This window comes from Patiria miniata, unplaced genomic scaffold (genome assembly GCF_015706575.1).
Source record: "Patiria miniata isolate m_02_andy unplaced genomic scaffold, ASM1570657v1 HiC_scaffold_3, whole genome shotgun sequence".
Lineage (NCBI taxonomy): Eukaryota > Metazoa > Echinodermata > Asteroidea > Valvatida > Asterinidae > Patiria > Patiria miniata.
Genome location: NW_024037069.1, coordinates 41,141,235 through 41,167,925, shown reverse-complemented (window position 1 = coordinate 41,167,925; position 26,691 = coordinate 41,141,235). Strand labels below are relative to the sequence as shown.

The following is a 26,691-nucleotide window of genomic DNA, read 5'->3' as shown; positions in this document are numbered from 1 at the left end:
CTGTTTTATTAAAACAAGTTTTAAAAATTCAATATCTGTATTTTTAAATACAATAATATAAAAACTATGTCTTTAATCCACTTTGTATCCACAATTTACTGAAATAACATCTGAAAAGTATCTGCTTTCCAACTGTACTCCCCTGTCAAAAATTAACAGTGCCCACTTCTTTTCTTCCGGCTCTTGGAATCATGGGTAAAATTCAAGATGGCTGCGCCCATGGTCGGGAAGTTCGATGGAAACCTTTGCGATATCTTGCAGAATGTTCAGCAGATTGATACGTTTTTAGATGTTATATTTGAGTTTTTGTACAGAAGGTAAATAGTGAAGACTTGTTATGGACCGTGCTGTGAACAAATCAAGCAATTTCTTGACGGCCAGACGTTGCGTGTTGTGTTTAAGTTTGATTGCCTTTAACTTAAGTTTCACGTTTTTAATTTAGGCCTAATTAGTAATACTGCACTGTGTCATATGAACAAGTGATTTCTATGCAGCGGTGAACATGGTATCTGTATGAAGCCATGCTGGACTGCAAGAGAGATTACACATGCACAGAGTTAAACTTTTATACTTATACATATTATAGCATCCTCCTGTATCCCAAATAAAATTTGTCTGTTCCATGGAGGACATGTCATTGTTTTAGGTCTAGGCCATGCCGGCCAGGGACAATAAAGTAGGCCTAAACAAAATTCCCTTGCCCGATATGTAGGGCGCCCTCTATTTGCCCTGAGCTCTTGGCATGCTTGGTGATCGCTGATGCCGTGCGTGACCTTGAAATTTGTCCAGTTTTGTTTGATGGTAAAGTTGAATGGGCCATGATAAGCAGGCCTGATGATATGCAATCAAATCAAATTGTAATTATTGTACAGAAGTTAAAATCTAGTAAATACATGTACTATTATCATTCTTTATTTAATTTAATTATTCTTCATATTTTTTTCAGAACCGATTTCTACAAATCCATGCGCCATCAACACGACACCATGGGGTTGCCCCCTGGTATGGCAAGAAGGCTGGTCATGCAGGTGAATTTTTGGCCTCTCAAACTTTCTGTCGATCATCCCGTCTGTCATTCAAGCTATCTGCCAATGCTGTCTACAAACGTTAATTCCTTGTTAGCTGACTGTCCCTTGCAGGCCAAATAAAACAATAGACCAGTTTCTCATCCCTGATCGCTTCCTTTTTCCCACCCGCCTCCTTTTTTAAATTTATACATTTGCAATATCCTCATTTTATTTGTTTCCAACAAAATAGTAGCTATGTAGAAAGGGTTATGGCTCCTTTGGTCACAATTTTATCAGCAAAAGAGTTGAGAAAATGGAAGAATCCTTCTGCCAAGTGGGTCAACTTCGTTTGTTTTGTTGAAAAGCCCGGAACAAGAAACTGTTGTTTTTTACTCGGCCTTATTAATGCTTCCAGCATGGCTGATTGTTTTTCTTTTGATTTGAACAAGCAGATTTCTAATGAAGTCAGCCACAAGACAAAACGCAAGTCGAGTCATAAATAACAGGCGAAAATGACGGAGGAACACTTTTGCTGTGGTTTATTTAGACGACTTGATTTAAGATTGTGTGACTTTTGATTGAATTGATCTTTAATGGAAGCTCAGATTGCAACATATTTTTTCTTTATGAGAGTGGATATTGAGTCTTAAATTTGAACGCAGTTTTTGTTTGATTCAAGCAGACATGCCAGAATAATATCTGTGGTCCTTGAGCTGTTAATGCATGTTTTACAATGGACTCATAATTTTTGTTCTTTTCTTTTTTTTTAAATAAAATTCTGTTCACTCTTTTTTCTTTGATAAAATTCTGTTCACCAGACATTCATGAAATATGAGAAAATAGGACAAGGTCCTCAGCTTTCTGATCTTCAAATTCAAGAGTCAGGTAAAGCTTTGTCTTAGTATTTTGATTATTCTTGTGTACATATCAGATCTGGTGTAAAAATGGAGCAATAGGAATTTTTGCCTTTTTGGGGATTTTCTTTAAAATTTGACTGGCATTGGCTACTGCAGGACATAAGAAATTAGCATTTTGGGGATATGGTTACGAACAGTCCCAAAAGAGCATCTTTGGCAGCATGATCCCCAAGCACAGAGTACTGAATTGACTGAAGTCCAGTGACTGGACACATACTAATCTTTTCTGCAACGGTATTCAAATTAAAAATAAAAATCTCAACCTTGGAATTTAAACCAGGTGTGCCAGAACCAATGAACACTGTGGAGATAACAGAAATGACGGAAACCGCAGACAGTACTACAGAAAAGGCAAAGAAGGCTGAAACAGAGACAAGAGAAGAAACGCCTGCTGACACCAAGATGAAGGAAACACAGGCTGAACGTAAAACCAGTGAAAGCAACACAGATGTGACCAAGCCAAAGACAGGGTAGAGTAACATGAGTATAACCCTTACCCCTCCGGATCCTTCAAAATTCATGAGAAACTTTTGGAGGATTTTGCAGGATTCGGGAAGGTCGAACCCAGCCAGTTTTACTTTACAATGGGCATATATATTCCTCTTAAAAAGTTGAGTCACAAAGAATATGTCCTGGGGTTCCTGAAAAAGTCACAAATTTTGAAGGATTTTGAAAGATTCTTTGCAAAAATGCCTAGCATGATAGGGATAAGGGAAAGAAATAAAAGCAGTTAGCAGATTTGAGGTAAGGTCTCCAGTATATGCCACAAAAGTGTACAGGTGTGGAACTTCAACTTGGATGAAAATTAGTAATTCTGAATGGGCTTTAGATATGCCTCCCCTTCAGAAATTCATGTCTGAGCATGAATTTGAACAGGTCAAGTGGTCAGGTCAATCAAGTCCTTACAAGTGGTCAATCAAGTGGTCAAGTCCTTACAAGTCAATCACAAGTCATCCTGTCTCAAGTAAAGTGACTATTCTCTTGCCGTTTTTATCCCCTGTTATAGTCATGTTTGTTGTGATTGACTTGTGATTTACTTGCTGTGGATTTACGACTCTGAATTTTAATAGTCAATTGATAACAATGAAATCCGCTAGAATTACGATATCATTTTTTAAGTTGGAATAAGAAATTGACTGGAGTGGGGTTTGAACCTGTGACCTCGGGATTGCCATTCTGGTGCTCTACCAACTGAGCTATCCAGCCCTATGTTGGCAGTTCCCCATTTTGTCAATGTCTTTGGTCAAGGGGCGCTAGTCAGAAGCCATAAACCCGTATATGCCATGTAGCCTGGGATCACGCCCAAAGTCACGACGCTAGCAATGCTGCAATCCTGGGGAATTATGGAATGATGTTACACATTTCTTTGATAACAGGGACAGACATATCATCACCGAGTCGGACACCTACAACGGGGCACTGCGAGATAACTACGCCTGGTCCCAGACTCTGGGCGACGTAGACCTGAAGGTGTTTGTGCCGGAGACGTTACGGAAGGCCAAGGACCTCACTGTGGACATCAGAGAGGATCACGTCAAGGTGAAATACTTTGTCTTGATCATTTAAATTCTGTTTAAATGACAATTGTCAACTGTGTTTTATTTGAAGAGAGTAGTTTTTGGGGGTACAATTCAGCCCACAGTGCCTAAATAAGGTGTTTCACTTGGCCAGCCTTTGTCTGTAGGTTTGACTCAAAGTAGGGATGTAGTCAAGTCCTTCACAAGTCCAGTTCCAAGTAAATCACAAGTCCAGTTCCAAGTAAATCACAAGTCCAGTTCCAAGTAAATCACAAGTCCAGTTCCAAGTAAATCACAAGTCCAGTTCCAAGTAAATCACAAGTCCAGTTCCAAGTAAATCACAAGTCCAGTTCCAAGTAAATCACAAGTCCAGTTACAAGTAAATCACAAGTCCAGTCACAAGTCCAGTCACAAGTAAACAGTGGATGAAAAATAACAAAGAAGTGTCTTCGTCAAAGCTCATTTGAATAGCTTGTGAGTTGAATTGGGACTGGAGGACTTGTGATGGACTTGTGATGAACTCGACTACATCCCTGACTGAAACTGAAAGCAACTTATTAAATGGATCACAGCACTTTTCAAATATAAGGTACCTATCTCCGACCATAATTAGTGCCTATGTTCATTATTCCTGATAATTTCTCAAGCAAAAAGTGTTTCTTTTTTATATCAAAGTCAAGGTACTTAACCAGTTAGCTATGCTAGAATAATTGAGCTTTTGAAAAGTCAACCTTACCAAGCATCAGAGTCTGAAAAGCACTTTTGTATGTTACATTAATGCACTTTCAAGAGTTGTAAGGACAACTGCACCAGGGTCTTCAGAAAAAATTTAAAATTCTTTCCTTGATGTGACTGATGCGCTAAATTGTCTTAGCTTGTCACACGGCTCTCTGTTCCATTTCTTGTTACTGACGATGTCATTCATCAAGATACTTTCCCTGGTCTACTCTAGGTGGCAGTCAAAGGGCAACACACAGGTGCCTCAGAGCCCCAGGTCTTACTGGACGGCAAACTGACCATGAAGGTGCGCTGTGATCAGTCAATGTGGAGTCTGCATCCAGGCCACTATGTCCAGGTATGTGATGGTGTGTGTCACTGTGTCTGACGCACTGTACAATGCCATACAACATCAAATGGAAAGAAAAAGTAGGCTTACTACATAGATAAGAGAAATTGTGAAAGTTTTATAAAGAAAAAAAAGAAGAAAAAAAGTTTCATAAAGAAATTCTTTGATCCGAATTGGATAGAAAACATGACCTTTTACCAGATTTCCTCGGAACCATGCTGAATCTTACAAAATTCAGCTGGAGTAACATGAAGCCTGCTGGTTGCAACAAAATCAAACAGTTTCATCAGAAACAGTTTGGAAAAACAAAAACCAAAAAATTGCAAGAGGGTAGACTTCTAAATTTTGCCTGCAAAGTGACAGCCCGCAAAACCTGCAAGATTGTCCAACACAGAGAGAAGCAATTTTATTGTTGGTGCTTAGCTGCGTATTGAACTGTAACGTGAAAATAGAATCACAAATTCAATACAATACATAAAGACAAACACTTTGTAGCATTAAAATGTACATTGAAAATGTGACTGCTTACCTTTTTTTTTTTGCTCACTTTTGTTATGTTTGCAGCTCAGCCTAGAAAAACAGAAGGAGACATGGTGGCGTGCGATAGTGGAAGGCGAGCCGCCGATCGATAATAAGAGTATCGACAACGTGCAGAACGTGAGCGAGATGGACGAGGAGGCTCAGCAGGATTACCGGCGAGTCATGTTTGATATGGAGCAGAAGAGACTAGGCAAACCAACCAGTAAAGAAATGGTATGCCTGAGTGCGTGGGGATTATGTCGCTAATCACAGAAAATATTTCCTTGGTAAAACGGTTTTATATGTCATGCAAAAAGTGACTGGTTTTCTGTCGAATTTTACTTAGCAAACCTTGCTAAGCATTGTCTCTTTCTGCTAAACAATTCACGTCACGCGATCTAGTCCAATAAATGGCAAGCTTACAGTAACACAAGGGTTTGTTTATCCATAAGTCAGGTTGGCGTAGCAGTATTTTCCTCGACTTCCGCTGTGACATGGGTTTGAATCCCGCCTTGCCAACATGTGGATTTGGTTTACACTTCCTGCCTGATTTTGTGGGTTTCCCCAGAATATTCTTCAGGGCTTTTCCTCCCACCTCTGAAACTGTCATTTCTTCTCATGTCTTCTCTCTACAGGTTTCTCCAGACTTGCGAGCTACAGTGCCTAGGGTGCTTTTGAGCAGTCCTTGGTTTCATTACCAGAAAGAATTATAATAATAATAGTCCCGCAATGGTTTGCTCACATGAGATGTCAATTTGGTTGATTAGAAACCATTACTTGGAGGGGGGGGGGTCTTCTCTTGTGCCCAGGCTGTACACCAGGAATTATTGCTCCTTGCATTTAAGAATGTGTGACCTACTTATGAAGGTCCTCCAGCCAATGTTGTTTCCAAAGCTTCATACATTCTGTCACTGAACCATTTGAGACATTTGCCAAACCCAAATGTCATTCCGATTTTCTTCTTCTTTTTTTTTGGTCCCTCAGGAGACTCACGATATTCTGAGGAAGGCCTGGGATGCAGAAGGCTCACCGTTCAAAGGCACAGAATTCGACCCGTCCACAGTAAACATCAGCACGTGATATGCTCCCTGAATATTGGTCCTTGTGTATTCATGTACATACATTACTGCTTCTGAAATCTGTGGCATAACAGTGTAAATTCAGCTCCATTCTGTCAGATGAGGTAACATTGTCCAGTCGTACTCTTATTACTACATGTAGAACAAGCAGTTTTTACTAGTTTGCAAGATACTAAAAAAATCCATGAGTATGGGCTCCGTGCGTAAACAAGAGAGGGCGCTGTTTTACCACTTTTGTTAGCCTCGTGAGCAGGACACACCATGTGCCCATACTGGTTTGCGTGCTCATACTGGTTTGCGCACGTATAGCACGAAGTACGCACAACTTGTTTTATTATGAATATGCACTAAGTTATTGCGTCTTCGCGTGAGCGTCAGGCGTTATCTCCCGATGGCCTCCCCCACCTCTCCCTTTCTTACCGTTGAGGGGGTACTTTATGCACGGAGCCCACACAGACAGAACAGACACAAACAAGTACATCATACTGCCAAAGATAGTATTCTGTATACTTAAATAGTAATTTATTACATTGTCAGTTTACAACTAATATTTGTTTACTTCAAAAGTAAAAAAAAAAATTTGCTGTTAATTCTTGTGAAAATCGAATACAAAAAAAAATTAGCACTTGGATGCACCATCCAAACCCAAGCTTACACCCACAGAATTAACTAGGCATGACTGAAAGATTAGTCTTCTTGATTCTTACATTTGCAGTAATTTTGGGTGAACATCTTATGTACTGTGCTCTTTTAAATAATGTTACATATGCGTGGCCCCTGCTCTCAATAAAATAAGATTTTGTTTTCTGCTAACAAATTTACAATTTGTATGTTTTGTTTCAATGAAAATAAAAACTACGTTTTGTCCCTCCAATTTTGGGCATCTGCAACCCTCTGAAAAGGGGCTTTCATTTTGCACACAAATGACACCTCTCCCATGAGCCAACTTTTACTCGGGCCGCAAATAATTCAAATATTGTTTAAAAAAAAAATTTATTCAATAACTACATGTCTGTAGATTTTTTTGGGGTTTGATGTCTTATTCAGTAACTTTTATATATTGGTAGGAAAATACCACTTGAAAAACAAAAACAAATCTATTTTTCGGGGCAAAACTCAAAACAGCATGGAAAATACATCCTTAATACATGTATAAATAAACCGAATGCCTGTTGATATCACTTTGCTCATGAGGTAACAGGATAATAACCAACAAACTAAACTTGTGCCAAATGTATAAAAAGCATGATTTTTTTTTTTCAACCAAAATTTAACCAGTGGGTGATTCGTCTTGTCTTTACAAACGTTCTGTTTACGTAGTGTTGGATTTAGAAAGTATTGCAATGAATTCAAATAAAATTTGTGACTCCCAAAAAAAGATTACTTTGGGTTTTTTTGGTATCAACTAGCAGAGGTTGCCTGACCTTCTGTTTCCTTCCCGTCCGAGTTGGTCTCCTCACTGACCACTTTGCCAATCTTGAGGGCGATCTGCAGGGGCAGGATGGTCTCCTTCTCAGCCTTCTTGTCCCTCGTTTCCTGCATCTCCTGGATGTATGTGGTGAAGACGTGCTTGAGGGCCTCCAAGCACAGTGGCAGCTGGTCCAACTGGTAGAGGGACACCTACAAATTCAGAATCAAAATGTGGACATAAATTAGCTGAGGGAAAAGGGTCCAAATCGTAAAGCATCGCTGGTGTAAGGCAAATGCAGATCAAGTCCGACACTAACCACCTCCAACCTACATCAAGTTGTCCAGGCTGCAAATATTTTTTTTGCATCTGGTTAAGTCATTCACCGTAATACGCATGCATGAAACATATCAAGGGGACAACTGAATATGTCACCTGATTGGGAATACGTTCTTATACATGTAGCTTATATTCCACGGTGGTTTGCGTGGTTTCCCTTCAGCGTGCTGCGTTTAATCACTAGTCTGTACGCTATAGGTTCCAGGTTTGATTCCTGGAGGGAATTTTACAATTTCCTCCCCCCCCCCCCCCAAAAGTGAATTTTCTTAACTAAATTGTGTTTAATCAAGTCCTCATGATCAACAACACTAAACTCGGCTTTTTTTCTCATTCATGGATCTGGAGGAGTGTGTTCTTAAAGGGAAGTGAAGTCCGAGAACCATTCCGTTACCAACTGACGCATGCGCATTTTGGTCGTTGACTAAACTTGGTTGCAGAAAAAAATAATTGTGTCCAGGCCCAATTTTGTTCAATTCCAAGTAGGTCCAAGCTGGTCTGGGTTTGGATTGATTTGGGTTCCAGTTGGTCTTGGTCTGACAAACCAACTTGATTAAAATATCTGAATAGATTCTCAACCCAATTTCCGCTAATAAAGTTCGAGGGTTAGGAGGTTGTGTGCAATAGATTGATGTAATTTACTTTTCTCATCTTCAATTTTTTAGACACAAGTTGGAATTTTAATTTTTTTTTACTCAAAACACTACTTCCAAAAATTACATGGCGCAATCACGTGACTCATGCATGAACACAAATTTGTTGGGCTGCAGCATCTAAGATATTTCCGATCGACCTTGTTTTTAAGGAATAATTTTGAATATTTTTTTATGCCTCAGGTGTATTGAATGATCCTTGTTTCATATCCGTCTTTCATGAGAGCAAAAGAAGATGTTCTGCCGAGTGCTGGAGCAAAAATTAACTAGTTCACGACGCTCAATAATGATGAAAGATTCTATTGACCTTATTACTTTGCAATTTTTGTCCCAGTGTCCATTGGGCAATTAAGATTTTACACATCACAACAAAGTTGTGTACTGAACGTAAAACAGAACAGGAGAAGCATACAAAATCTCTGCACCTGTCAAAAGAAAATGAAGCGTATCATCTGTTTCCTGTACTCACCCTCATATTGTCGAAGGCCATGCCTACTCTGTGGCTGAGCTGCTCATCAAAGAAGGGAATCTTAGGGTAGCGTTGGCTAAAGTGTGTCAGCAGGGTGAACTTGGCCCCCATCTGCTGGCCGACATCGATGGCTTGAGATATCATGCTGTGGACAATCACAAAGGACCATAAGAACGATTTATGTGGCTGAGATAGAATTAACAAGCCTCTCAGCTAGACCACCTGGGTTGATGTTCATACAAGTCACTTGGGAATCCAACCTCGTTTCCATGGGTACAATCTTTCTGCGCCATGCTGTTTCCCATCATGCCTTGCGCGATCTTAAACCCTGGAATTGTCTAATTTAAATGTGTCAAATATTGGCACATTTAAATTAGGACTGCAGTCGATGTATCTAACGCACGACACCATGTTTAAAATTTTGAGAGTTGGTTTGTTTGAAGAACATAAGGTTTCAAACATAAGGTTTCGACGTCGCGTTATTTAGCAAGGATTTGTTTTAAATGTACGTACCTCTTTCGTCCCTTTACAACTGAAGATACAGGGTTTGGGGGCGAAAAATGAGGCTGCCCTAATCCATATCATACAGGCATCGCACAGTAAATGTTCGCACCTGGGGTGACATGCAAAGCACGCGAGTGCATTAAAGGGCGTGCAGTCTTCGAAATGCGCGCGCAATACGCTCTGAACAGCTGGTCAGCGTCGTTTACGTGTACATCGCGGCCAGGGGTTAGTGAAGGAACGCGCACGCGCCCATGGAGTCGAGGCTGTTGGGAATCATTCTTTTAAACCATCAGTATTTCAAGCAAAATACATTTAGTTGAGTATAGAACAGTTTGCTGGGAGTTGGTACCACGTGACCACAACATCCACTTTTGTCATAAAATTTGTGACATGGTTTGTAAGATTTCTACTCATCTTTGATGCTTACCTGTGACGTTTCTTCTGGGCCTCAGCCTCCAAACCGTCTTCTAATGTCGCCTCGTGAATTAAGACATCTGCATCTTTACCTGAAGAGTAAAAGAAAGGTTAATTCAAACTTCCTGTGACATTTGCCACAAGGTCTAAGAGCCTACCAGTGTGCTTGGACAGAGTTCAAACTTGAATGATTTCCTTATGGTCAAATGAAAAGGCCAGCCAATGTATGTGCTTCCGATTTCGACACGAGGGGTGAAATTGTGTAATGTCCATTGCAGACGTACTGTTCTCCTATTTCAAAAAGGGCTCTTTTCACCCATGTACTTCAGTGACTTTTTTGTTGTTGAGTGAGACATTCTTTTATTTCCAACTTACCAGCCTGGATGAGATTATCACTAGGCATGGAATCACCAGAGTAGACTAGTTTCCAGCCATCTTCATGTTGGATGACAAGACCGTGGCTGTTGAAGCAATGAGGCACTGGCACTGTGGTATACTGGAGAAAAAAGGAAATCATTATGGATACAGAAAAGTATGTTACAGTTTTGGCAGAATTTTAATCACTGACAATTATAATCACATACAAGGCATCAGGATTATCTGAAAAAGTTCCTGAACAAAAAACTAATTAAGCTTTTTTTTTTGCTGCTTTCTTTGTATTTTTCTGACAGACAAGAAAATTACTAAAAAAAATTCATCCAGGAGTAGGCCCTCAAAAGTAGTTTCACGCCCATAAATTGTGATATCTTAAACCCTCACTTCCGAATTTTGATAAAGGAATAATGTTGACTGGAACAAGCAAGAAACTGGTTGAAAAGTAGCAAAACTTTGAATGTTAACCATAGGGTTCCTACTTGCAAGCCTGGAAAGGGGTCATAAAGTTATTTATCAAGCAAGCTATATGATTGCATACCTCTGCTAAATTCAGTCTTGTCAGTAAGGACTGCTCATGTCTAGTCCTCTCTTCTGATCTCCAGGACAGGTCGCCCAATTCAATGAACCTTGGCAAATGATGTTAAAACAAACAGATAAAACTTAACACTTTGCCAAAGTATGGACTCCGTGCATGAAGTAGCCACACAATGGTTGAGAAGGAAGAGCTGGGGCAAAACCACTTTACTCCTGGGTGGGGAGAAGCAATGAGTGACAAAGTGCCTTGCCCAAGGGCACATGCACCATGACCCAGGGCTGGACTCGAACCCACAACCTGCAGAATTCCCTACAGACCAAAAATTCAATGACCCAGACCACTAAGCCATGCATAATTGTGAACCTTACATGCTACGACTTTTTACGTAAAGAAATCTTGCAATGTTGTAGTGATGTACAATGTATGTTGAGGACATTTCAGTTCGAAAATATCATTGTAATCGAATACTTACTTCATCTGGTGAATGAACGACTCGCAAGAGGCGTGGTAATTGTTGAGCCAGATCAGCATCCGCTTGGGCCCCACCAGGATCAGATTTTTGTTCATTTCTCCTCTCTCAACCTGGGAGTTAAATAGTAACATGAGAGAAAATGTATTGAGTACGTGACCAATGGTGTTCCAAAAAAAGTGGGATTTTTGGGGGGAGAGGGTTTACCAAATATTTCCCCGACATTTAAATTTTCCAGACAGCCGTGAATCGGAGACAAGGTGGGTTTGAGAAATGGCCTGATACTGATGGTTTAAACCACTCTGCATACTGTGCGGCATGCGCAAGTGGGTCGTGTGCAGAAGGGTGTTCAGCACGTTGATGAGGTACCTGGCTACCCCTCCCTTATTTGCCCCATGCTTCCCCCCCCCCAACACTTTTTTTTTTAACACACCACCCCCACCCCCACCGACCATCGCTACACCACTATACGTTACTGCTAACATTGGCTTAAGTCCAAGTATGATGCTCTGAAGATCACAGAATCAAATCCAGTTAAATTTGTTGTTTTGCTGAAAAAGAGAAACTAGTCAGAATCCTATTGGTCATTAGATATTTTTGAGTATCACACATTTCCTACATTTCAGGAGATTTACATGTGTAATGAAATGAAACAAAATGGAAAATACTATTTAAATTCTTTCCATTTTTCATCATTAGTATTAAGCAATTTCAAAAATTACCTTAACGTCAACACAAATTGTCCACATCTTATGCCCCTATCAATTGTTTCCCCCCCCCCCTCAAAAAAATTAAGTGACCAAATTTAAGCAGGCAAAATTTAAGTGACAATCTCCGATATACATACGTTGGGCGCACTAGTAATTGCCTTTCCATGTAGTACGCAAATGGTAACAATGCTTTTGAGTGACCAAAATCCCCACCCTGGGGCATGAAACATGTGAACAAATCCCGACATCGCACCTGGGGCAGAGAAGGGGGAACATTTGATAGGCACATTATCATGAGAACATTTTGAACTTACCATGACTCTTTTCCACTGCCGAAGGATTTGGATAAGACCCTGATAAAAACATACGAAAACAATTGGTCAAAAATCAGTGCAAATGCAAACCAATTATAAATGTAGAACCATTCGTAGATATGGATATATCAAAGGATATCAAAACTACAAGAAAACCTACCCCGTGATGGTCAGCGTGCAAGTGAGACACAAAGATGTTCTGGAGATTGGCCAAGATGTCATCTACGCGGTCTCCATAGAAACGACACAACTGGCAAAATGTCCCCTCTCCGCAGTCCATGATCATAGACTGGCTCTTACTGGAATCAGAGAATTTTCAATACATAACATTAAATGTACTGTAGAAAAAAAATGACTTTTAATGTTTAATAGAAAAGTTTATGTTGAATCTCAAAACAGGCAGCAAGTCCAATTTTAATGGTCAAGCAAGTTCATTCAGTTACCTTTATTTACCAGAAAAAAAACAGGATTTACAGGATTTACAGAATTTACCAAATCTTTCACAAAATATTTTGTAGGGATAAAAAAACACACACAATCAACAAAGACTTTTCTTTTACAATGTCACCGTAAACTTTTGGCCAAGCTATGGGCAGTCATCATTGCAAAAGCAGAAGAATTCACAAAGATTTTGAAAAATCTTTTACAAAATATTTTGTAGGGAAAAAAAACCCACACACAATCAACAAGAGACTAAAGACTAAATGGAATACCAAAAATGGTGAATACTTTTCATTTAATTGATTTTAATTAGAGATTAATTTAAGATAAACTAAGAAGTGAAAGAATAAAAATTACCTCAAGTTGAGCAGGATACCGGTGACATTCCGCTCCTTGTTAGGCATAGCGGAACCGGTCCCCAAGAACACTACCTCAGGGTACCGTGGACTATCCTCTGTCGAGCATCTCTGCTGGTGCTCCGTTAGCTGGTTACCCAACTCATCCAGTCTCTCCTTAAAGCCTGTTAAGGCCATGGCTTCCTCGATGAACGGCTGGTTGCTTGGCGACTGGACAAACTCTCTGATTGGAGGCGAAAAAAACAACAGGAAATGAGCCACAATTTTTAATTTGGTACAGAAAGGGATGAGTGGTGTACATATTGGATAACAAAAACACACACAGTCAGGTTGGCATAGCGGTACTTTCCTCGCCTTCCACCGCTGTGATCTGGGTTCAAATCCCGCCTGGGCCAACATGTGGATTGGGTTTTCAGTCCCTGCCTGATTCCGTGGGTTTTCCCCAGAGTATTCTTCTGGGCTTTTCCTCCCACCTCTAAAACTGTAACTTCTTCTCATTGTCTTCTCTCCACAGGTTTCTTCAGGCTTGCGAGCTACAGTGCCTAGGGCGCTTTTGAGGAATCCTTGGTTTCATTACCAGAAATGATTAATAATAATAATAATAATAATAAAATAAATTGGAAGTTGGGTTTGAACCTGTGGCTTCCAGAATACCATACCCGTGCTCTACCAATGGAGCAATCCAGCCATATGTTGGCGATTCCCAATTTAGTCAATGTCTTTGTTCAAGGGGCGCTAGTCAGAAACAATAAAACTGTATATGCCATGTAGTCAGGGATCATGCCCTAAGTCACGATGCCAGCAACATTACAAGCAAATTTCTCCTGGAATTTTTAAGCTATACATCCATCTTACAGTTTTGTCATATATCTGACAAAAGACTCACCTATCCCAGCCTGTGTGCGGACGCAGGTGGTATCGCAAATAGCTCTCTGCCTTGTGGATTCTCACGTTCCCTGGCTGTAAACAAAAACAATCAAACAATAAAATGTAGAAAACTTCCGTTTGATATTATTTCATCTGCAGTGCTGAATGATGAAAAAAAAATGTTCATAATAATGATACAAATTTGTCTGCCAGACTATAAGTAGACCCCCAGCAAGTTTTCTTTTAACTTTTTGAAATCAGAAAATCAGGATTCAAAATTACAGCTTTTGGATACTTTGACAAAGTGGACTTCATTACACCATACATCACAACAGTGAAACACTCAATTATGGCAATGATTCAGTGACCCATGAGTCCAGTCACAGCTCGAATAAGGAATAGGTCTTGTTAAAGGTATAGTCCATCATTTGTAATTTGTGCATTTTGTTCGTTTGAAGCAACAAAAGTGCTGAACATCTAAAGAAGAGTGCTGAACAACTAACCTGATGAAGTTTCAGATCAGCTTCAGAAAAACAACATTCTAGGATCTCGATTTCAAATCAAAACTTGCTGAATCATGTTTCGAATTGGGCCTGAATTCAGCGTCTGAGACACGTTCTCGCTAGCCTATGCGATGTCGCGCACCGATCCGACGAATTATAGCAGCCACGCGTGCGTGTGCATCGTGTCAAGGCTTGCGGGCGCTTCGCCGAATAAAAAAAAAAGAGCTAATAACGGACATTTCCAATGGTGCTTCTTAAGACGCACCGTTGGAAAAGGCCTTTTTTCGTTGATTTCTTCAAAATGACAGCTTGCCAGAAAGAGTAATTACACAGGCAGTTTAGTTCCCTTACTATCTTTCAACCAAGTATGTTTTTCAACAATAAGTACGCCAGTTACTTTTTGGATAGCTGCAAATGATGGACTCTAGCTTTAAGTGTCTAAGAATAACCCTGCACTTGGCTCTACAGCTACGTAGGAAATATCCAATAAGTAAAAATAAAGAACAGTTTGTCATGAGCCAATATGTCACATCAGGCTGGCGTTAAGCTCTGGTTTCAGTGGCATGAAACAACCGAGAATTGTTCTATTCCACCTGGACGGGATGTCAGTCCATCGTAGGTTACTCCCCAGCTAATGCCGGTACCCATTTATACTCCTGGGTGGAGAGAGGCAAGTGGGGTGCCCAAGGACACAACATATGATCAGTAGCTGGACTTGAACCCCTGACCCTCTGATCATGAGTCATTAGCCCTAGCCACTAGGCTACAATCTCCCGCATCCAATAAGTGCTCTCAACAAATTCCACACAAAGTATTTTCATCCTTCAAGGCTGTTAATGTTACGCAACACGATAATCACAGAAACACAGACAGCAACATACACTATCTTCTGTGCTTGCTATTTCCTGTTGAACTGCATCGGTCTCTTGGACAGGCAGAAGGGGAAAGACGTCCTTATGGATGAGGTTCAGCTTGGCTTGGATGCGTCTGCTGGCCGCGTGGGTCACTGAGTGGCAAGTGGGATTAAAGATGAGGTGTTCTGTGGTCGGGCCAAATCTAGAAAGTGTTGGACAAAAATAACGGAACTTACAATATATTGGCCCTTTGGTGTATCCAGTTTTGAATCTTGTCAGCCAGGAAGGATTTTGGACTAATCACAAGGAAAAGTGAGTATTTGACGAAATCCAATTCATAATGAACAGAGAATATTTTTCAAAAAGTCAGCTTAGGATGTGTAATTTGAGAATACTATGAAACTGGAGCTCAGGTCCCAACAAATCCTCATACATGTACTTCAGTTCAGTGGTAGATCTAGCTTTCAGGAAACAAGAGGTTGATATGGGGGAGGATTATGGCACGCTTGCTATGGGGTCCCCCGGGCAATCTGTAAATGTACGATGCTTTCTCCTGCATTCTAAGGCAATTTGAGAATACATATAGGAACTTAAGCATTCCGTATTTAATTTTTAGCTCCATTTTACTAGTATCATAACATCAGTCAGCGGCTGAACAGCACCCCCCCCCCCACCAACCCCTCTAGATCTGCTACTGCAGTTACAAACATGAACGGTAACAAAGGCAATCCTTTGTTATTGTTCATCTCCAGTTACTTCTAGCCTGACTAAAGGCCGGTTCATACGAAAATGAATGCGAACGGGAATTTGTGACGTCAGGGCAAGTTTTCGCGCTGCAAATGGGCAAAAATTGAACACATTTCAATTCTGACAAATTTCGCAGTGAATGCTTCACAACGTCAAATTGGCATCGCAATCTCATGAAGTATGAACCGGGCTTCAGTTAAGCTTGTTGTTGACTTGTGATGGATTTGACTTGCAATTTTGACAACCCTGGTATGTCTGTAGTCCCCTTTACTTTAGGTAATGTATTTGTTAAGGGAGCAAAACAAGACCAATATTTTTTCTGCCTCTAACATTACTGCTAACACTACTCTTAAAGAGGAACCATTTTTCAGTATTCATACCTCTGCATCCAGCCGTGATACCTGGCATCATTGATGACGTTTTCTGGGCACATGTGTAACACCAACGTGGCTGTATTGTCACCGCAGTCTGCTTGATATCTGAAAAGGACACATTACAGATACCACTGGATATCAATCTCTACCGTACTATAATTATTTGGATGGAATCTGTTCAAGAGAGATTTTAACTTTTTTAAAGTTACTGAATCATGTTTTGAATTGCAGCTATACGCAATGTCGCGCACTGATCCGATGAATTATAGCAACCGCGCATGCGTGTGCGTCGTGCCAATGTTTGCGCGCGCTTCGCCGAATAACAAAACAAGCTACTAATTTCAATTTCCTACGGTGCATCTTAAGACGTACCGTTGGAAAGGCCTTCTTTTGTTGATTTCTTCAAAATGATAGCTTGCCAGAAAGAATAATTTCACAGGGAGTTTAGTCCACTTACTATCTTTCACCCAAGTATGTTTTTCAACAATAATTACGCCAGTTACTTTTCGGATGGCTGCAAATGATGGACTATAGCTTTAATCATGGCTGATTTTCTACCTTGACATGGTTTCATTGTTGACAACAGACTCCACGAACTCCTCAGATGGGCACTCCAAAACTGTGAGGGAAAAAAAGAAAGTTGTTAAAAAGGGTTCAAAAATGCACAAGGATTTGCCTCTTCTAAATGATACATTATTTTGCACTGCATCCTGAAGCGTTGCCTGTGACAAACAATTGACCTATCGTGGTAAAATTGCGTGAGAATCGCGTCAACGCAGCTTTTGAAATATTGTCCAATTACATGGTATACAAATGGATGCGGAACGCGCAACATCTAAAACAAACAAAACTGTCTAAGGGGCGTGGCCAACTCGCAAATGGACTGAAGAACCCAGGCAAAGATAAAATGCACACTTTGTGCTAAAACCAGTGCCGAGATTTTAAACGGTGTGGGATACTTTTTTAAAATAGGGTCATGCAACTCAAAAACATACAATGTACACATTTGCAAAACTGAATCAAGAAATGTGCAAGGAGATCCATACTTATAAAGACGGCTCCAGGTGTGGTTGGCTGTAGTACATCCTCAGGTTTAATCTGAAAAGTTGGGAAAAAAAAGACATTCAAGTCACTTCATTGGTTTACATGTATATTGTTGTTGCAATGCACCACATGTCACCATCTTTCCTACCGTACTTATCCACTGTCACCTAAATATACAACAAGTGCGAGTAATAATAATAATAATAATAAAAATGATTGTGCTTATGGCGCTTTCCATCGTATCAACGATCTGAAAGTGCTTTACAATTATTACCCCTTTCATGGGACCACGCGGCAGCCGATATCAGCGCTAATTCGGTCCTCGACCCTCACAGGTACCCATTCATACTCCTGGGTGGAGAGAGGCAATTGTAGTGTCTTGCCCAAGGGCACAAACACCATGTTCATGGCAGGGTTCGAACCCACGCACCTTCGTACACGAGTCAAACACCGTAACCACTGGACCATGGCATTCTACAGTGTACTATAGGCTCTGGCTGCCTTGCATGAAAGTCTTGCATGAAATGATTGTGCGTACAAGCCCGCGCCGCCCCCCCCCCCCCCCATGCGAAAATCACGCACTGAAAATTGACCAAAATAAGCCCCTGAAGTTTCCCATGAAAATAGCGCGCTATATACCACGTGACTTTAACATTACTGCACATTATCTTGCCTCCATTTATAAATGTTTCATAAACAACTTTACGAATTGTTACAAAATGTTTCATTTCTTTTGTTTGCTTTTTTCGGTATATTAAAATTTGGTAGTTAAATTTAATGGGACACTTAAGGGGCTCACTTTTGGTCAATTTTCCGGGAACAGACATATGCAAAATAGACCCGCATGTGCATTGATCAAGACAAAGCCCGTCTTCTGATAACTTTCAGCAAGAGTGCATTTACTGACAACAGCATGGCATTTGGTCAATTTTTGGCCAAATACTTTTGGTAAACTTTTCGGGGACAGACAGACAGACAGACCGACAGACAGACAGACAAATCAACAGACAGACAAATCAACCGACCGACCACCAAGTGATATGTAGAAGCTCCTGCCAGAGCTTAAGAAGTGTAACAGGAATTTTTTGAAAAGGTAGTTAAGAGACTGTAGAGTTATCCACTCTGATCACATTGACCACTTACTTCTTTGCCGTCAGGTGTTGTCACAGCTTTTCCGGCTTTGAGAAGGCCGTATTCGGGACCCCTGTCAATATATTCAAAAAAGATTTAAAACACATTGTGCAAGAAGTTGCTCAACAGACGGAACATCATTCATTCAGGCAATTCATCATGTCAAAAACGCTGCTTTTAAAGATATAGTCCATCATTTGTAATTTGTGCATTTTGTTCGTTTGAAGCAACAAAAGTGTTCAAAATCTAATGAAGGATACTGAAAAACTAACCTGATGAAGCTTCAGCTCAGCTTCAGCTGTATATTCCGAGAAAAACAGCATTCTAGGATCTCAATTTCAAACCAAAAGTTGCTGAATCATGTTTTGAATTGTTTTGAATTGCAGCTATACGCGATGTCGCGCACTGATCCGACGAATTATAGCAACCGCGCGCGCGTGTGCGTCGTGCCAATGCTTGCGCGCGCTGCACCGAATAACAAAACGAACTACTAATTTAAATTTTCCTACGGTGCGTCTTAAGACGCACCGTTGGAAAGGCCTTCTTTCGTTGATTACTTCAAAATGACAGCTTGCCAGAAAGATTAATTTCACAGGGAGTTTAGTCCACTTACTATCTTTCAACCAAGTATGTTTTTCAACAATAATACGCCAGTTACTTTTTTGGATGGCTGCAAATGATGGACTATAACTTTAAAACAGTAAAATAACTGTTTTGTAAAATGAATTTTGTGTGGGTTTATTACAGTGATGTTTTTTATTTGCAGGTTCAGGAAGGATCCAAGCAAATACAACAAGGGAATGGGTTTAATATTTAGTGCTCTAATGTGGGATACGTACATCAAGTACCTTGATGACTACAGTATTTTTGGACAACCAGGAAAGTCAGTTTTATGGGTTTCAGCAGAGGTATTGTTCAACTAACCCATCAACTAATTGTTGTTAGAATCATTATTAAGAAGGCATCAGCAAGGATGTGTACTTACGGTTTTAATCCCATGTCTTTTGCCTTCTGTACATCCAAACGGCCATGCATGTCATGAAGCTGTCAAAAGAAAAAAAAAGAAGTTCATTCATTCTAATTTGACCATTATCACAATATGTTTAATGGTTTTGTTTGAAAAATTTCAAAATCTCTTGACTTACCTTGCAGATGTATGCAATGGTCATGTTTGGAGTGTCTTCGATTTTCCTTCGTTTAGGACCTTCCCAGAAAGATCAAAATGAATAAAAGAGTTTTTTTTTCGTGTAATATTTTTTTACAATATTTTCCAAAATGTAACAGATATGTACATGTATGTCTGCAGTGTAAGATGTACACCAACAAGCTTCAGCTTGCAGTACAAACCTACAAATACTGTGCATAATTTTTCCTCTTTATTAATCTTTAACTTTAAGAATGCTCACAGAAATTATCTTACCTACGGTAGCACTCTAAATTTATACTTTTCAGATAACTACTTTTTATACATGTTATAAGAATGAATCACTGAAAGACATCCTTAACCAGTTCACGTCGGATAACGTGTATACACGCAAAGGTTTTGAGGTATTCGGAACAGATGACGGATAAACACGCAGGGAGTGGGGCCGGAAATATCTGTCAGTGACCCGCTCCCAGCGAGTGAGGCCGGAAATATCCGGGTGTGCTACCCGCAGATCATGGCCCGAACCCGTCTGACATCGAGGTTCACGAAAAACAATCCCGCGCCTGGGTTCGGTCAATGCCTAAATAATCCCGGCACGAACTGGTTAAGTCCCCTTTCAAGAAATGGATTTTTTCTTTTTGTGTATTTGTTGCAATTTATGTCAAAATACGATTTAAGGGGCTAACTAAGCAACAGACACATTACAAAGTGGACATGCACTTGTGGAAAGATGGCTTTAATCAGTGAGGATACAAACATACTTGGGCTATCGCGCTGCTTCACTGCCATTTGCGAAATCACTTCAAAGGGATCCTTAGCTTTCCTCTTCTTTCCATCCGAGTCACTGGACTCAGCCTCAAGATCGTCCTCTGTCTGATCTTCGCCTGCATCCGTTGTTTCCTCCTTTGCAGTAGGGCCGTCAACTGGGGGGCTCGGTGGGTAGGTGGTGGATGAGGGGCTTCTGGAGCTGGTTTGCCCACGGTCAGAACCATCTGTTGGGAGATAATAAATTAACTACGAAGTCAAAAGAAATTGGAGTCACGCTTCTGATTCTGAGTGTGAAATTGAATATATTCCATTTGTTGCAGAGTCAATAAATCCTCCCCCAGAAAAACACAAGTTCTTAAGTTTTTTAAACAGAAATATTTGAATCCCCCGAAGTGCAACCAAATGGGCGTTTATGTGCAGTGGGTTAAAAAGCAGCGGCCGGCAAAGGCAAAATGTTGCCACTCGAATGAAGACTCTTATGTGTTGGGACCCTTTACATGGGAAACTGCATATTTCCTGAAGCACTTTCAAAGGTTGGCTTCACACCAGAATTTTAAATGACGGATAAGCATATATTGTCTTTTGTGCACTTACCAAATAGGGGTACCGGTGTGACATTCATGACTTCAGTAAGAAAGGGACCAAGCGTGTATGGTTTGACATCTGCTGGGGCAAAGCATACAGTTGACAGTTCAAGTTGTAAATGTCACATTATGAATGATAAGGAGTCTCTATTTAATTTTCATTTCATTAGTGAAAACTTGAATTCTGTAAAACACACGCAAGAACACACAGTCGTGTTTTACTATATGCCTGAGGACAACCTATTGTGTTTCCCTTTGTCCCTGTACTTTAACACTTTCCCATAGACTAAGCACGTAAACATACGATCGAGGACAGTTTCGAACAAAAGCACCGTCATTCGAGGACTGAAAGGATCTTTTGTCTTCCCTTTGTGTGTCTGTCCTCGAGCGTAATACAAGAAAGAAACACCCATACTTGTTCCGTTACTGTGGGGACTACACACATGTTGTCCTGTGGTACTATGGGGACGGAAGATGCTGTGTGGACAACAGAAAGCCCCCATAACTCAGTCCTAATAATAAAAAACTTTCCCATAATGCGGTGACGGCCCGCCCTTATAAACACCCCTTACCCGACCCTTGCTTAATGCAAGAAAATCCAACCATGGGCAAATTCTTTTTAATTTTGTTGATCGCAGCAGTGAACAAAAGCCCTTCTGTTCTGCCTTTTTAACCTGCTAGATTTAGCAATGCCGCATGTTTTGCTGTGTATGGACTCTGCCACATTCGGCAACGCACCAAGGTTAAACCCAATGGAGTTAGGATAAAAATAAAGCTATTATCTGGTCATAACAGTTATTTGAAAATTGAAAAGTGAAAATCCACAGTTTAGAGAGGGTACCCACCGAGGTCAATGGCTTCATGCTTGGCAAATATCTGCAGGGCTTTGCTGAATTCAGTCTGAAATAGAAAAACACGCCAAAAACAGATATGGTGGATTTTGTAAATTAATGAGGATTTAATAAAATTGCTGGAACTTGCTTGTTTGAAGAGGTTGGGAAGGTGGTGTGGGTGTGGGGAATGGGTGGAGAAATGGGTAGGGAATGGGTGGGGAATGGGTGGAGTATGGGTGGGGAATGGGTGGGGAATGGGTGGGGAATGGGTGGGGTGTGGTGGGAAATGGGTGGGGAATGGGTAGGGAATGGGTGGGGAATGGGTGGGGAATGGGTGGGGTTTGGGATGGGAATGGATGGGGAATGGGTGGGGAATGAGTGGAGTATGGATGGGGAATGGGTGGGGAATGGGTTGGGAATGGGTGGGGAATGGGTGGGAAATGGGTGGGGAATGGGTAGGGAATGGGTGGGGAATGGGTGGGGTTTGGGATGGGAATGGATGGGGAATGGGTGGGGAATGGGTGGGGAATGGGTGGAGTATGGGTGGGGAATGGGTGGGGAATGGGTGGGGAATGGGTGGGGAATGGGTGGGGAATGGGTGGGGAATGGGTGGGGAATGGGTGGGGAATGGGTGGGGAATGGGTGGGGTTTTCACTCACCAGTTCTTGAGGGCCGTACAGAGACAGCTTGGGCAAACCCACGTTCTTCAGGGTTATCATCATTCCTGCCAGAGACAAGCTCAATAATTAATGAAATGACTGACAGAGAGTAAATATGAGATAAAGTTCCACCCAGGTAATGTAAACTTGTGCTTATATCGTACAACATACATAATTCTGTAGCATAATTAACCCTAACAAAATCAGTGTGTTTTGCCAAATGCTTGCTGAAATGTCTTAACCAACTTGGACAGTAAACCAAAGACAGAAATCTATTTACTTGGAACAAAATTGGGTCATAGTTTTAAATAACAACGGCTCAGCCGTACTGCCCAAAATCCGTCAATATACTGCAAATCACGTTGTTGGATTTTGGTAGACCGAAACCCTTTAGACTTAAAGAACTGCATTTCTAATTATTGAAATTTCTCACCAATTGATCCTCCCAGGTTCTCCCAGGCCATACGGGTGTAGAAAATGTGCTCAAGCTTGGCCAAGCTTCTCAATCTACCAGATGAACAAAACAAAACAAAACAAAACTTTCAGAAAACAATCTTGTTCTCTTAAGTTCTATCTGTGTTTCTCTGCCATAAACACAGACACAACTTTTCTGCTTATTTATTTTTAGAAAGGGCTCTAACTTTGATGACTCTTTTGAAACAAAAACTAATTACATCCTCATTTTAAAAGCAAAAGGGTCAGGATTGATTACATGAAGGCCTATTTTACAAAGAAAACTACCTATTTTCATTGCAAACAATTATTTAGGTATAACGAAACGGTTCAAGATTCTGCAAAGACACTCCTTCAATTTACCTGTTTTCAAACATGAGACGCTGTGTTCCTTCACCACAGTTGAAAAGATACCTGGAAAGTAAATATTTATTATCTGTTATTTTTTATTTTTTTATTTTTACCATACAATATGTACAATAAGTAAGACCAATTTTTTTTAATAAGGACTGGACATTGGTCACTGTATAAGGTTTGAATCAATTAATTGTATTTTAACAATCAGTATAATTTCATGAAAAAAATTAAGTTAAGACCAATTTTTCTCAAAATTTTCTCTGGAAATTACACGAAAACTAGATATCGATTCTCTACAGGCGGCCGTGTTGACCAGGATACAGAGGAAGTTTGGGCATCCAGACAACTGAACCATTTGCAAACTTGACTCAAACCAACGTGACCGTTTGCCAACTGATCCATTGTACAATTAAACTTAAAACATGAAGACAACTCAACCGTCTAACCAGTGTTGTAGGTCTCGAGACCGGTCTCGGTCTCGAGACCGGTCTCGAGACCACTTTTTGCTGGTCTCGGTCTCGGTCTCGGTCTCGGAAGCTGTGGTCTCGGTCTTGGTCTCGGTCTCGGTCCCCTTTGGTCTCGATATTTTGGCTGGTCTCGGGTCGAGACCGGCAATATACAGCTCGATCGATTACTTTGTGCTCACTTCGTTCAGTATCGTTGTTAATTAAAACAATTGCTAGCCCGTAGATCAAGCTTGTTATATATCGTGGTCGGTTTGCCGGACTCGACTGCACGTTGGAAAGTCCCCAAAGTACATGTAAAGCTGCAGCAGTACCAGTCACTGAACGATTTGGAGCAAGTTCGGCATTTATCTGTTGAGTCGGGCACATAAAGCAAAGTATGAACTTGTAACAATTTATGCAATAAGGGTCAACCATTTTCGGGGATTGTGTAGTTTAGCTCACCCCTGTGGGCGTAATCACTTGCATTTTGTATTCTAATAATAAATGAGGTGCTTCAAATTAGTTATATTTTCAACCCCACACAATGTTCTCTTTAATTTGGGACAGTATTTTGAAGAAAAAGTAAATTTTTCAACCTGATTTTCCAGCAGTGAACTCACACACTCTTACCAGTTACCACTCACTGTTGCCATGAGAGTGTATGATGAGATCCCATTTTCTGGCTGCTCATTTTGAAGTACCCCATTATTCCTCAAAAATTAAAATCCCGTTCAGAAAAAAAATTAAAAATCCATATCTGGCACATTCTGGCTACCACCTCGCAACTTGTGGGTCTACATGTACAAGTCCACATTCTATGACAGAAATTCAAAAATTTATTCAACATTTTCTAGCTCCCATTTTTTAAAATCAAGTACACAAGTCTTGTTAGAAGTTAAGTCCTATATTTATTTTAGGAAAAAAGAGGCACAATGTAAAATTAAAATTGCATCTTTAAATATCCGTTAGAAGTCATAGCTGAAACCAAGGGGTGACTGTGGAGTTTAGGATCCGACTTCCTATAACAGATGAAACATCTACCTTTAACTTTTTACTTTTGTCACGACTGGGTGCAGACAACATGTCAAAGCCCATATTTCTTAAGTGTAACTACTTTTTACTCAAGTAAGGTGTCATGTATCAATTTGTCAACACTGCCACTGGTCAACATTTTGGTCTGTATTCTTTGTGAAAAGAAGGGTTACATTTTTCAACTATAATAACGTGTCTTGTTTTTTTATTTCGACTATTGTTATTTATTATCAGCGGTCTCGGTCTCGGTCTCGGTCTCGGACCATATTGGTCTCGGTCTCGGTCCGCCTTGAAGGGGCTGGTCTCGGTCTCGGTCTCGGTCTCGAATCTTCAGGTCTCGGTCTTGGTCTCGGTCTCGGACTCTCCGGTCTCGACTACAACACTGCGTCTAACAAACGTCCAGGTTGCCTGATTCCCTTTGACTCCTCTAAAGTCTTATACGAGTTGCGTTAGTGTGCATGCTAGATGTTTCAGTAGTGCTTGGCGCGGCTTTTTCAAGGGCATCCTATTAAGAGCATAAGTTTGTTACGTATGCGAGTTATTTGACCATGGTGGTGTTCGCGCTGCGCTATCGGTAAATCATGACACTATCTGTCAATTGTGCAGCCACCAGTCGAATACCTTTTCTTTCCAATTCCCGGCTCTGTTTTTTTTTTTTTTAAAGGTAAGTAAAGTCCGAGATATCCTATGGAATCGACCAATAGCAGAGCGGGATCGACCGATCATGCCAAACATATATTATAGTACTCGTAGGGCACATCCACTTTGGTCAGCCGCTCAATTTCAGCCATTATCACTGCACCAACGTGCTGGACAAATCACATCCCTAAAATTATGTGGGCCAGTGGCTTGGCATCCTCCACAGATGCACGCCCATGCTGGAAAGTTCAGAAGACGGCCCATACTAGTTTACTACGTCGCTCCCTGTTTACCATTGTCACAAGGGACAAATTTTACAATGGACGAGTTACACAACAGATGAGTTGCACAACAGACGAGTTGTCTTTGCAGTTGAATGTACAGTGGTCAAGTTGGCACATCGGACGAGTTGGCAAACGGTCGAGCTGTCCGATATCCGCAGGTATCTGCACCAAATTTATGGGGCTAGAGCATGAAGAATGTAACATGGCGTGTTAACAAATATATAGTAAAGATAACGTTAGTCATGTTAGTAAAAACAGGTAAAACAATAATAAATGAACAGTAATTCAAAACAGAAATTCAAAAATGATTGACATGTTTTGCACAATACAATACCTGCCAGAGTCAGCAATGACCAAGACAGAAGGCGGACAGGCCCTGGTTCCCGAGCCTGTCACTTGAATGGAGACTTTACCCTGCCTGTCCAGTTTTCTCTCCTGAACTTCGGCGCCTTCAAACCGTCTGTGCCGTTTCTGGTGTTTCGCTCGGAACGACTGTCTCTGAGCCTCTGCCATTTTCTTTGTAGGTGTCAATATCGGTTGATGGCGGTTTTCAGGGAATTGGAAATGGTGTCGTGTTTGAACGTACGAACTCACTGGAAATGTTCTGCACGTGAAAAGAGGTGCAGACGACACAAGCAAACGTGTTCGTAACGAGGCAAGTTGGCGAACTTCGGTTTCTGGTTTTCCCCGGGCCAAGCTCAGTCTTCCGAGCACACCAGCAAAACAACTCACATTTCTGTGACAGCAGGCTACCCTTGTGAAGCTTTCTTGTGACACAAGGCTGACGAAATGATGTAATTTAGGTGAAAACATCTGGTCAGTCTTTAACTTTTCACCGAGGTTGATTGCATGGCTCTTGCGTGTTGTGAACATTTATTGG

The 26,691-nt window shown here is 40.8% G+C and overlaps 2 protein-coding genes across 3 annotated transcripts; one reads left to right on the top strand and one right to left on the bottom strand.

Annotated features, from left to right (window-relative positions):
• The first annotated feature begins 171 nt into the window (after window positions 1-171).
• LOC119738714 (nudC domain-containing protein 3-like) lies at window positions 172-6,939 on the top strand. 2 transcript variants are annotated; one of them, XM_038213651.1, is made up of 8 exons: window positions 172-317; window positions 947-1,028; window positions 1,826-1,887; window positions 2,200-2,394; window positions 3,301-3,463; window positions 4,394-4,516; window positions 5,072-5,260; window positions 6,011-6,939. In XM_038213651.1, exons 1-8 carry the CDS (start codon window positions 208-210, stop codon window positions 6,104-6,106), a joined length of 1,020 nt encoding a protein of 339 aa, XP_038069579.1. In that variant the 5' UTR covers window positions 172-207; the 3' UTR covers window positions 6,107-6,939. The 2 variants fall into 2 exon arrangements, with proteins under 2 accessions (XP_038069579.1, XP_038069578.1); XM_038213650.1 differs by having other exon boundaries at window positions 173-317; window positions 1,826-1,892; window positions 2,205-2,394.
• On the bottom strand, window positions 6,607-26,691 carry LOC119738712 (zinc phosphodiesterase ELAC protein 2-like). Its single transcript, XM_038213649.1, has 24 exons — window positions 26,146-26,691; window positions 23,417-23,467; window positions 23,034-23,107; window positions 22,601-22,665; window positions 21,954-22,008; window positions 21,119-21,187; window positions 20,518-20,748; window positions 19,755-19,813; window positions 19,595-19,653; window positions 18,622-18,682; window positions 17,481-17,532; window positions 16,993-17,053; window positions 16,441-16,539; window positions 15,341-15,515; window positions 13,976-14,049; window positions 13,091-13,312; window positions 12,453-12,591; window positions 12,293-12,331; window positions 11,272-11,381; window positions 10,803-10,890; window positions 10,265-10,385; window positions 9,903-9,981; window positions 8,972-9,116; window positions 6,607-7,725 (listed from the first exon to the last, which is right to left on the bottom strand). Exons 1-24 carry the CDS (start codon window positions 26,682-26,684, stop codon window positions 7,507-7,509), a joined length of 2,886 nt encoding a protein of 961 aa, XP_038069577.1. The 5' UTR covers window positions 26,685-26,691; the 3' UTR covers window positions 6,607-7,506.

Bases quoted from the DNA above. Each gene is read 5' to 3' on its own strand.
- LOC119738714 (XM_038213651.1), top strand. From the start codon at position 208: ATGGCTGCGCCCATGGTCGGGAAGTTCGATGGAAACCTTTGCGATATC. The intron at 1,029-1,825 runs GTGAATTTTTGG...TCTGTTCACCAG, and splicing joins CAAGAAGGCTGGTCATGCAG to ACATTCATGAAATATGAGAA. The intron at 2,395-3,300 runs GTAGAGTAACAT...CTTTGATAACAG, and splicing joins GTGACCAAGCCAAAGACAGG to GGACAGACATATCATCACCG.
- LOC119738712 (XM_038213649.1), bottom strand. From the start codon at position 26,684: ATGTTCACAACACGCAAGAGCCATGCAATCAACCTCGGTGAAAAGTTA. The intron at 20,749-21,118 runs GTAAGTGCACAA...ATCTCCCAACAG, and splicing joins CACACCGGTACCCCTATTTG to ATGGTTCTGACCGTGGGCAA. The intron at 19,814-20,517 runs GTATGTTTGTAT...CTTTCTGGGAAG, and splicing joins GAAGCAGCGCGATAGCCCAA to GTCCTAAACGAAGGAAAATC.